The sequence below is a fragment of the Plectropomus leopardus genome, chromosome 3 (assembly GCF_026936395.1).
Source record: "Plectropomus leopardus strain MGB_pleo_1.0 chromosome 3, ASM2693639v1, whole genome shotgun sequence".
NCBI classification, from domain to species: Eukaryota; Metazoa; Chordata; class Actinopteri; order Perciformes; family Serranidae; genus Plectropomus; species Plectropomus leopardus.
In genome coordinates, this window is record NC_142178.1 from 7,012,900 (window position 1) to 7,025,351 (window position 12,452).

General features: G+C 40.1%; 1 protein-coding gene across 3 annotated transcripts; it reads right to left on the bottom strand.

Moving 5' to 3' along the window:
* Nucleotides 1-120: 120 nt before the first annotated feature.
* On the bottom strand, nt 121-12,106 carry wfs1a (Wolfram syndrome 1a (wolframin)). 3 transcript variants are annotated; one of them, XM_042484381.2, is made up of 12 exons: nt 11,988-12,106; nt 10,168-10,737; nt 8,291-8,370; nt 6,375-6,519; nt 6,108-6,281; nt 5,757-5,834; nt 5,553-5,683; nt 5,279-5,416; nt 4,594-4,839; nt 4,215-4,493; nt 3,689-3,852; nt 121-3,605 (listed from the first exon to the last, which is right to left on the bottom strand). In XM_042484381.2, the coding sequence occupies exons 2-12, from the start codon at nt 10,730-10,732 to the stop codon at nt 2,414-2,416; spliced, it is 3,192 nt and encodes a 1,063-aa protein (XP_042340315.1). In that variant the 5' UTR covers nt 10,733-10,737; nt 11,988-12,106; the 3' UTR covers nt 121-2,413. The 3 variants fall into 3 exon arrangements, with proteins under 3 accessions (XP_042340315.1, XP_042340314.1, XP_087931570.1); XM_042484380.2 differs by having other exon boundaries at nt 5,757-5,837; XM_088075444.1 differs by lacking the exon at nt 11,988-12,106 and having other exon boundaries at nt 5,757-5,837; nt 8,291-8,977; nt 10,168-10,306.
* Between the last annotated feature and the right edge of the window lie 346 nt (nt 12,107-12,452).

Here is a 12,452-nt window from a genome sequence, read left to right on the forward strand (position 1 = left end):
CCTGTGTCTATATTTAATGGAACACCATGTTTTTCTCATCACTGAAATACTTTCACACTCAATTGAATGAAAGTATCCAAAAGTTATTTTAGTTTATTTTGTTTTATTTTTTTTTAAGACAAACACTTTAATCGTCATAGCACACTCCCACAAACTATAACCAAATAAAGAAGGCACTCAAGTTCACAGTATACAGGCTCAACATCAACAACTGTCGCATTTCACATAGGTCTAACACTGTTTACATATATGTTTTATCTTGCACTGCAGGTAATATGTGCTGATCAACTAATCAGTGCTTCAATGCAGTTGAAAAATGTCTTGAAATCTGTGCATTTAAAAAAACGGCTCAATTTACGCTTTGTGGCTGCATTCTTCAGATAATCGGATTATAATAATTGCATTTCACACTATTTATTTGCTTCACAAGTAGGAGGATTTCCTCAACCCTTGAAAAAAACACTCAATAATTCAGTTTATCTACAGTGACAAATAGCAAAGTTAAAGACTGTGATGTGAATTTTGTCTTCATAAATGTGACTAAATTATCACACCGCTAATGTAAAGGCACTTTGCACTGTGAAAAACTCTTGGCATTCTATTTCTACGGAATGAACACTTAAATGTTTTGTTGATATGTTTACAGTCTAAGATACCACCAAAAACAAAAACAAAAGCAATACACAATTTAATTCTGATTATGTTTGTCTCCTGGAGGAATTCACTTAATGTAGACTGAAGACTATCTGTAATTCCCATTTAAAAGTCAAACCTCCTGGTATTTAAATTGAAGGGGACCTACTGTGCTCATTTTCAGGATCATACTTGTACTTTGGGTTTCTACAAGAACATGTTTACATACTTTAATGTTGAAAAGACCCCCCCCCCCACAAACTGTCTGCGTCTGTTTTACCACCTTTCTCTTAAAACCCTATTCCCAGATAAGCCCAATCTGCTCTGATTGGTCAGCATTTTTATGTCTAATGTATCTGCACTCTCTGCATCTCTACGTCAGGGGAATGACTATAACTGAGTGTAGCCACAATTCTACAGCGTGAAGTCACCAATAAAGTTTTTAAACCAAATTCTTAACAACAGGACAATTACAGCAAGAATTTGATCCAAAATTGGGGTGAAATTAATAACATTCCTAACCAAGATTACATGTTTCCCTGACATTAGCATGTGGTTAAATGTAGCAGTGTACTTGCAGCCTTGAGAAAGACTGTAATTATGTATACTGGTACTTTCTACCATGAAAAATCCCAGATATAAGCTTCTAAACAAAATCAAAAACCAATCATGTCAATTAGGGGGGAAATGAATCGGCAACCAAGATAACGCGTTTCCCTGACATTAGCATGTAGCTACATGTTACAGTGAAGGCTAAATGATGGAAACACTTGCAGTGACAAGCCTGAGGCAGATGACCATACAAAGAAATAATATGCACATCTGACATTGTAACATTATATATATGACCGAAAATAACTAAAAGCATTTTAGGTCCTCTTTTTCAGTTGCTGTATCATCGACCATAAAATCTTTGCTGTTACATTTTGGTGTAAAACAGACTACAGCTGCATACCTTATGTTTAAGTTTGTGAGCCTATAAAAACCCTCACTGCAACCATAAAAAATGGATCAGTGTTTTATGTGGGCTGTTCAAATTCCATTTTATGTGTATTGCAGCTCAAGGCACAGAAAAATCTCATCATTATTACAGAAAGATTAAGATCAGAGTGTTTTGAGACCACAAAGCTAAAAGAATCTTGGCTAACGAAGGCAGAAATACATACTTTTTCACACAACCTATGTTATGAACACCTATAAATAAATAAATAGGTAAATGTACACGTAAAAAGGCACTCATGTATTCACACACATACTGTACATGCAAACACATTCCCCACAGATGTAAAACATTCCCTCATACAAAGGCAGCAGCAACATTGCCACGAAGATCACTTTTGTAGCAATAAAAGATACATTTCACTTTAACAAATGTACAGTATCTCTAGGCATTCAGAAGTGGTCAGCACAAAACATTAGCTTCCCTGCATTTAATCTGGCACCATCAAATTTCAGGCTTTTGTCCAACTCTTTAAAACATTACTGAATTTTTGTCTCTTGAGTCTCAAGCCAAAGTTGGTATCTGACTATTCTTGAATTACTTTAGAGATCCATTAAATTAAATAGTAACAGCTCTGTAAACTCATGCACTAACAGGAAGTACTTCAAATATGAAATTGTTCTTAATTTCAATACATTAACATGAGCGATAGATCCATGTTAGATCAAATTGTAAACAATACTAAGTTACATTAGTAACAAGATCAAGTCACAAGAAAAACTGACTCCCTGAAGAGATTCAAGAGAGTCCTCATTACCTCGGTTTTACTCACTTTTCTTCTCAGGCTGTGATTCTTGCAGACAAGAAAGGAGAGAAGAAAAAATCGAACGCAAACTTGAGGGCTCTCATTGTGGTGCGTCTCCAGTCTCTCTCTATCTTCACTTGCCTGCCTCCAGTTAGCAGTGACGCGGCACAGTCCAGACAGTGGATCGCCTTCAACTCGAAGGCCGGAGCTCTGGATCCTAGACGGCCCTCCAGCTTGGTGCTGAACTCCACCATATCACCAGGATTTAGGTTCAGCAGAACTTGCCTGAACTCATGGCTCGCCATTAGGATTATATCTCGGGCCGGGTCCTCTGCCTCCATACTACCCTCTCGGATCATTGCTATTGTCACCTCGAAGCGGTGGCTGTCGAAGCGCTTGATGTGGCAGGTTTGTTTGGCCAGAACCTTGATCTGACACAATTCTTCTTCTTCTTGCATTCGGAGCAGGATGGGCAGTGAAATGGAAGCCGATGCAGTACCAGTGGCCAAATTGGCAGATGTTAAGTTTGCGATGGTGACATTCTTTGGCTCACATTTGGGATACGTCTCTCCGTAGAGGCAGCGCAGCCAGTCTCCCATGAACACCGGCAACATGTTGATGACCGACTGTGCCCCGTTCTCTGTCTCGGCCACGCGGACGTGCTTGAAACGTCCGGCCCAGGTGACTCTGTGTCCATGCAGGTGACTACAGAAGAGCTGTGTCTGGGCCATGCCTTTAGTTTCCCAGGCAGGGGGTCCGCACGCTTGACTGTACTGTTTCCACGTCAAGGTGGAATTGTACACCTTCTGTCCCTCGGCATGGTACACATAGATAGAGAAGAGCAGGATAACCATGGAGATGCAGAGTAGGATAAGTTTGACCGGGCCGCGGTGGGTCAGTGAGCTGAAGACATCCAGAATAGACATGCTGAAGCGCGTCCACAGTCGAAGGGTGACAGGGATTGCACAGACTACTAGGGTCACGATCACCTTCGTCAGCTCCAGCTCGAGGAACCACTTGAAGACCTGGATGAAGAGCATGGCGGCGAGGCCAAAGGCCAGAACAGGAAGGGCAAATAGGAAGAGGAAATAGGCCACACAGGTGCGCATCAAACCCACGGGAGAGGAATTTTGGAGGAGCACCACCGAGAACTCACACCACATGAAGCACACAAGGTACGGAACCAGAAAGCAGTAAGTCCCCCTGAAACCACGCATCCTGGCCATGCTGAAGGTGGAAACAGACAGAAAGGAGATAAGTTAATTCTGAGGGCATGAACTTAAACTATGAATTGGACTTTTCCAGCTCACCTGAAGAACAGATAGAAGAGATAAACATAGAGCAGGCAGGGGAGGCTGAGTTTCAGCACCACTGACTCCCCTAGTGGCAGTGCGGCGAAGGTGTGCCCTAGGCAGCGAAGCACAGTCCTGTTCTCTGGTAGGAACTGGGTCAGGCAACACAGAGACGAGGTAACCTGGATTTAAAAAGAAAGCACATACAAAAACTCTTTTTTTGTTGCTTAACTTCCTGGAATCTGTTTTTTTTCTGATTTGTCTATCTAAGTAAGAAACATTAAAGTGACTACATTCCTGCTTTTCTACAAACTTGCTTTATACTGTGTAAGACTGTAGCAATGATGGTGATAAAATTAACAGAATATTTAAACCCCCAAAAAGATCATTTGTAAATCTATAACTCAAAAATACGTTTTTTGCTTTTTTTTCAAACAAACTTCGTTTTTCTTGCATGTGTTCAATTCTTGATGAATTGAAGTCACAGGGCTCATTTCTGCTAAAATGTTTCTATTCAAAATTAACAGTGCAGTTGGCCCCTGACCTCTATGAGCATTGCTCGGCGTGCATATGTTGCAGCGGTGGGGCTGAGACTCTTGTAGCTGACAAAAGTGAAGAAGATGGCCACAGTGGAGAGCTCAGAGCAGGGGATCCAGCCCTTATCAGCCACGGGGAAGGAGAAAATGACGAAGAAAACGGACACAATAAAATAGAGGTAAGGTTCTAGGTTGTTCCAGCCAAAGTTGGTCTCTGCCTGCTCCACATCCAGGCCGGGCTCAAAACGTGTCAGCAGAGATGTCAAAGCTCTAAAGTTCTCCCAAGTCTGCAAAAAATTGAAAGAAATATATTGTTATGAATCATATTTTAAATAATTATAAATTATTAAAAATATTCCTTTCAATTTCAAAACATCAGTCAACTACCTTACTGCTCTGGAAAACCCGCAGTGTGCAGATGATCATGGAGATAAAGGAAAGGTAGAAGACCAGCAAAGGGATGACAAAAGCAAACAAGTCAACTGTCAGGTTGCTGATGATGAAGAAGAAAATAAGTGCATTGACATGTTGAGTTGGGATGATTGTGCTCAGCCACTGGACGCCGGCCCGCGACGCCCAGTCCACCAGGTGCTCTTTCATTTCGATGATGCTATGCAGCGGGGACTGCAGCATCTGAATCAAGATATAAGGACAGAACAGAAAAATGTATGTGCAAATAATCAGGAAAAAGTCCCACTCTACTTAAAAGTACAAAGGTGTTTTCACATGTCTCTACTGAAGGGAGTGATATCTGTGCACTTTCCTAAAATCTGAGATTGAAATGTATGCCGGGCAAGCTAGAGTAGGTATGTCACTAATATTAAAGCTTTCTAAAAACACATAAACAGTGGAACAGACTTGGAGACAAAATCAACAAAGAAAGCTAAAACCTCCAGCGCAGAGCTGACAGAAAGCAGAGTTAGCATTAGCATAGTGGTTCTCAAACTGTGGGACGGCCCCCCCCGAGTGAGCATAAAGCCACTGCAGGTGCGTCGTAGATGCCCCTCAGAAAAATCTGGACCAAAACAAAGTTGAATGAATAAATAAAAAACAGTGTACTAGATATGATTACCATTAAGCGTGATTTCATGTCCATGGCTTTTCTTATGGCCCCATTCTGCCGAGTGTCCAGCATCATCCCACTTGCGGCTAAACTCCAAGAACGTCTGAAGGCCTTCTTGCATCCTGATGGTACCACATCAGTCTTGTGCTTTAAAACACAATTGCACACACACACACACACACACACACACACACACACACACACGTTGCAGTTAAACATACAATAACATCTGTGTCGTTTCAACAACAAACTATTCTTATTTTTGCTGATTTGGGTCTTTTACCTCCTCATTTCTGTGGTGATGTGTAGTGCTTTCATTGTTGGCTGTGACCTGGCTGTCAGTTTGGGGTGCAATACCTTGTGCATATTTTTTTGTCATCTCAACAAAGTCATCCAGGTCCACCATTTGTGTGGCTGAAAGGATGCAAAGGAAGCAGTTATAGAAGAAGACACATTTTACTCACTTTCTCACTCTTTACATACTTACTCTCAGTGTTGACCATGCTCTCAAGCACTCTCTGGGTCTGGCCTGAGGTTGGGGCAGGAATCCTGCTTGTATTGCCACCTGCTGGCCAGAAATGAAAACAACATCAGTGAGTTGTAAACATTTCCCCGGAGGGCCTGCATGTAATGTGATATTTTTCACCCTAACAGCTGCAGACACTGAAACCACAAAGGGGAATATATGATAATAGCAACAGCAGCTCTCATTATAACAACATGCCACATCATTCTGAGCAGTCTGTAGTTACACAAGGCTTGGTTGTTATCACAATTTAAAAAGTATTTGATATGTTGTTGACGGTGTCTCTATCCACATGTCTGTGATTGTCCGTACCTGGCACTGCGTTGACCTGGCTGACATTTTCCAGCATCTCAGCCACAGCCACCTTTTTCTTCTTCTCCGGGTTGAGTTTCCAGTACATCATCATGGCGGCTTTACGTACCGCCAGCTCAAACCTACTTTCTGTTGACAACATGCGCACGTCGGCCTCATTTTCTGGGGTGATTCCTAGTAGAGGATCAAAGACAAGGAACAGTTAAGGAACCACAAATGCACACACACACACACGTGCATGTTTCGTACATGTTCTGTTATAATAACCTTTTCTCTGGATCCAGCAGCGCTGCAGTGCTTTTGCTGCACCTTTCCTTCCCTGTTTAGCTGCTTTAATCAGCCAATTAACAGCCACACGATTATTTAGCTCTGTGTCCTTCTCTTCAGCAAGAAGCAAGTAGTGCTGACCCAGCTGTAACACAGGAGAGAGAGAATTAATTAAGCTTGTTTGGACTTGATCTAACATTGTGGTTGTTGAACTTTTTTCAATAATGTACTCTCTGAGTGTAAATGTGAACATGACTGCGTTTTCTGTGGCCGTTGACCGTTTATGGCCGTTTGAGAAAATTTTAAAAACTTTTGGTTCACTTTAAATATTTCCTTTTTGATTTTTTTTTCTTTGAACATTTTTGGGTGATTTTTATTTTTATTTTTTTTTTTTTGGGGGGGGGCATTTCTCTTCTTTCTCTGACATTTTTTGGCATTTTTTTCCAATAAAGTTTTTGGAGATTTTTAAAGAAAATATTCCCTCCAAACCACAAGCCTGCTGAAATAAAAATTGTCAAAATGGCACCATTTGTCACAGCCAGAAACAGAGCTTTTTATTGGATTTTCACATTTCTGACAGTTCTTGAAGACATCATGTGGGATGAACACTTCATGCATCTTACCAGCGTCACTCAGAGATGCTCAAGGAAAAAATATTGTTAGTTTTTGGTTAAACAAACAAACAAACAAACAAACAAACAAACAAACAAAAAGAGACATCCAGTGTTTCATAAAACTTAAAATGGTCACAATACACTTGCGGTCCACTCAGACTGGGCACATGATCCACTTTTGGACTGCGACCTACCATTTGGGAACCACTGCAATAGACAAGATCCCCCAATAGTTTAGATAATCCTCGGGAACTATTTCTTTGCCAGAAAGTAGTTCAGCTCAGCTTACATGGAAGCTCGCAGAACTACATGGATGACAGATGACTACAGTACCCATAATTCCCTGTCCCTGTGGCCATAAGTGTCTCAGTCATGGCCACCCACCAGGCGTACCAGAGGCCCCAGAGGTGTATCAAGTGACTTATTTTCTAATCTTAACTGTCATTTTATAACTTTCTTCTCACACAGATATCATGAAATGTATCTGTTTATAGCTGGATGAGATGTGTCTTTATCTGAAATGATTCAACATCAATATTTTCCTGCCTGGATCTCTGTTCGATACCTCAATCACATAAACTTTTCTAAGCTTTTCAATTTAAAATTGCTGTCAAACTACACTCATATAGTAACAATTAACACTGACACCCTGTGTATGACTGTAGGTGTATAGCATGTCTATCATCATGTAAATTTTTTTTATTAGGATATAACTCTATTGGGGAGTGATCCATCCCTCACTGCATATGCATACATTAAACCACTGTGCTGATGTAGTCACTTGTTTTTGACATGTTCACACACACACACACACACACACACACACACACACACACACACACACACACACACACACACACACACACACACACACTCTGTGGTTATTTAGGTGCTTGCTATTTGCAAATACATGACATATAGCATGGGAAAGTTAAAGCCACTTAGGAATTTACCCTCTCAGAGCTGACAGGTCTTAAATGCAAAGTCTTGGCTCATCTTCCACCTCTAGAAACCACTGCTACCTCTGCCAGCGACTGCTTTTAAATTTATATTTACATAATGAGAAGTAAAGAATGTGAATGTTTTGTAAATGTTTGCAAAAATTTTATCATTGCTGCAATGCACTGTAACAGTGTTCGGCATGATTTGTGCATGTGACTGTATCTTGGTGTATCATATCGAAAGTCTGGGATCATCTTCCAAGTGGCCAAAAATAGACGCACCCTCACAACCAGACCGTCTCAACCAGCAGGACTGAAAACAATGCCAAGAGCTGGTCTGTGAGCATGTGTTTCAACTCACCCGGGTCTGAGCTCTGGCATCACCAGCTTTGGCCTTCTCCTCCAGCTGCTCCACAGACAAATCTTCCTCTGGTTCTTCATCTAGAGGAGGTGAGGAGATAAATGTACACATATCCGTCTCGACCAACCTCTGCATTGATGCATTACACAATATCACTGCCCTCAAACTTGTATAGCAGTAGAATTTTACTGAAGAAGTGACTCTGAGCAGGTGGCACCTTGTATGGTAGCCTCGGCCACCGGTGTGTGAATGTGTGTGTAAATGGGTGAATGTGACATGTAGTATGAAAGCGCGAGTGGTCAAAAGACTAGAAAAGCACTATACAAGTGCAGTCCATTTTTACACATACTGAGTTCAAAGCCAGCGATCAACAAATCCCAACTGACATTGATCTTGTAACATGAGAGTAACAAGAAGTCAGAGGTGAAGTAGATGTGAGAGTCTGTACATGTGTTTGTCTATGCAGATCATGTGACAACACCCCCGAGATCCATCAACACCGGGCCCAGATACCATGTCACACCCTTAGTTGTCGATTGCATTGAGTTTCATGACTCTTACTGTCTCCCCAGTGTCCTTTAAGCAAAGGGGTTCAGCGTCTTCGCCTGTAGGCAAAATGTCAAATGTCATATTCTGTAATGCACAGTAAAATATCCTACTGGTGCAACCGTTTCACTTCCAGCAGCTCTGAAATATGATGGAAAAAAATCACAAAGGTTAAATTTGCATTATTACAGCAGCAAAGGGATATCAAAGTAAGGTATGTACAAGATAAACAAAGCAAAAAGAACAATATAAACAAGCTGCAAAACATAATAGTTAAAAAAATATTTATACTAGTTGAACATGGATAATTTTATATTGTTATAAATGGCACATTGTGATGATAAAATTGTACCTTGTGATACTGAAATTGCACAGGTTGAAATAGTCAATAATGTCAGTTTCAAATAAACCTATGGGTTTTTCTTTATTGTAAAAAAATAAAATAAAATAAATAAAAATGATGTTAGATTAAGGCAGAAACATTGGTTGATAGGAACTGGCTAGGGAAAATTTAAAACCTTTCCCTGACGGAAATCGGTTAAAGTGGATGCAATATTGGAAGACAGACACAGAAGAGCTGACAATTCTGTCTAATATCAGGCAACCATTGCATAGAACTTACCAAAACCACACATATTAACCTTGTTGTGGTGCTAGCTGAAAAGCTCATCCTCTCCGGATCATGAATATCTCTACAAAACTTAATGGCAATCCATCTAGTTTTTCAGATTAAGTCTGAACAAGAACAGTGACCAACTAACCTTCAGGCCAACATTGCTATCCCATAGAGACAAGACTAAAAAGGTTCACCAAGTGCTGCAAAAAGGAAGGAAAGTTGCTGCACAGCTATTTGTCTGCATGTTCACTCCTCTGAACCTGCCTGTCATACCGTAAACTGGAGAAGGTAATGTATATGCGAAAGGCCTTGCTTCTTTTACTCTGTGGAATTTCTTCACATACAAATCAGTCACTGAGCAAAACCGGTGGTCTAACAAGCACAGATTCCATATGTCGAATGAAGTTTAACCACTGGATGATAGAAAATACTTTTATTTTTTAAGCTTTATGTATTATGATATGGATATGTAGCCCAAAGTGCTTCACAAATCAAGATTAATGCCAGAACAAAGTTAACTTAAGTAATTCTGCATTGTGGCCAAGAGAGATGTTTATCTAAGGGTTGGGTTACCCTGCTACACATGGAAAGACATTCCAAGACATAGCATAGGGCTTATCACCACAACACACCAATGGGTCCGCCGTCTACAACCTAAGGCCATTAAAACTCATGGTGTGCCATTTAATCCAAAACTCCAAACAAATATTCTTACCATCATCTTCATCATCAGCTTCCTCCTCTGCTCTCCTGATTCTTTCCTGGATTATCACCCGCTTGGCTACTGAGGCAAAGGTGCGTTTCACAGGAGCGGGGGAAGAAGTTGTAGAAGCTGTGGGGGAATTTGTTGGAGTGCTGTCAGTTGAGCTTGAAGATGTAAAGGACGGAGATGTGAGTTTGAAAATAGGTGACTTTTTGGGGATTGGAGGGACAGAGCAGTTAGGAGAGGTAACAGTTTTACTTGGAGCAGGAGGGGAAGTTTTAGTGGACGCAGGTTTTGATGTGGGTTTAGAAGGTGCAGCAGGAGTTGAAGGCTTTGACTCCTGTTCAGAATCCATCGATTTAGCAGATGTTTGAGAGGAATAAGATAATTCTCTGGGTTGTGTGGTGGCCTGTGCTGAGGATGGAGGTTTGTCAGGGTGAGATGGTGCAGCAGAGAGGTCACTGGAGACCACTGAAGGAGGAGTCTGTGTGGGGGAGGGAGGAGAGGGTCCATCCGTGACAGGGCATGTTCCCTGGGTGTTGACAGCAGATAAAGTTGATGGTAAATCCGTCTCCATATTGTCTGGAATTAAAAGGGCTGTGAGTAATTTATCATGTGGCTAGTAATAATTATGCACTGCAGCCAAATAATTGAGATCATTTCTAATAGTGAGTCATAAGTGAAAACACAGCTGGGTGTTTGAATCTGTGAACTCCCTGACGGAGAAATTGGAGGACCCTAGACTCTGGATGTTTTGCACCTAAATATGACACCTTCTCTTTGAAAGAAGAGGAGTTTTGACAGGGTTTAAACATCAGTCAAACCATGTTCTACTCAGTTTCAGTCTTCATTTAGGAATAGCATGGTGCATTTTAAGCACTTTTCTTTCTTCATTTTTTTCTTAATTTTGGCTGTGCATATGCATTTTGCACACATTTTGGCATGATGGTGTATTTTCTTTTAATTTCCAGCTCAGCCTCTACGATAAGTGTAAATTACACTGCTTAAGCAAAATTGCTCTGTTCATACTGTTGTAAAATGTGCTATTGAAACCCATTCAACGCAATTTTTGATCCCAGAGCCATCAAAGGATAAAAACACACATTGTACTATTCATTCTTGGCTTTTGGTGCTTTTTCCACCTGATTAGGTCATTTTTACCATATCTGGCATATGGAGAAAATACATGCAATACAAAATCAGTGTTGCTGCAAATTATTGACATATACAAGGCTGTGATAATAAAAAAAAGAAAAGAAAGATCTACTTTGCATGTAAAATATTAAAATAATATATATATATATATATATATATATATATATATATATATATATATATATATATATATATATATATATATATATATATATATATATATATATATATATATTTCTAGCAGCATCATTGCAGAAACCTGTCATATAAAGGGATAAAATGCTGAAAGTTAATGAATATTTGTTATTTATGATTAGGACTGCTGTTGGTTAAAAAAATAACTAAATGAATATAGAACATTATGTTAAAATATAATATTTTTTATAATCTAATTTTGAAAAGCACATTTTGTGTATGGAGCGATGTGTGTAATAGTAAAGCGGTTAAGTGGGTATTGAAGAGGGTAAAACTAAACAAAGTGGCAAATAAAAACAGGAACATTCTCTTGACCTGATATTTTATCTACGAAAGCAAAATATAGAGGGGTAACATAAAACCAGTTTGCGTGCAGCACATGCAGACACTCAGTGTGCCATTATACGGTAACTTCATATACATTTTTAATACTAATTCTGTGCAAGGACAGTCCTGAGTCAAACAAAAGACATAAACTTCACCTGGTTGATAAGCAGCTTTCTCCAGGACAAAAAGTCAGCTTTCCTCCCTAGTTTAAAAGTTATGTGTGTACTCCATGTTCAGCTCCATGCGCTCCACACAGCTCTGCGAAACCAGAGACGCACACTGACAGAGCTCCAAGTCCCACAACAACACCACAACTTCACAGTCTGCCCTCTTGAAATAGACTTGCTCCTGATAGGTGGAAATACATGCCTGTTAAACAGCCAAGTCATCTGATTGGTTATTAGTGCGTTCTTGCCTTGGGAACGTGTTGGGAACATTTTTAACAATTTGTATTTGTCTTTTAACAGTTTCTCTTTGAATATATTCTCAACTCAATCACTAACATCTCTTTTTGTAGCTTTAAAAAAAGGCTTCAAAATAGTGGGTTCAGTAATGCTGCAGGTGCATTTATTTCAGCTGAATGGTTGCAGTATTTAAGTAGATTATGGGGTTTTGGGTCA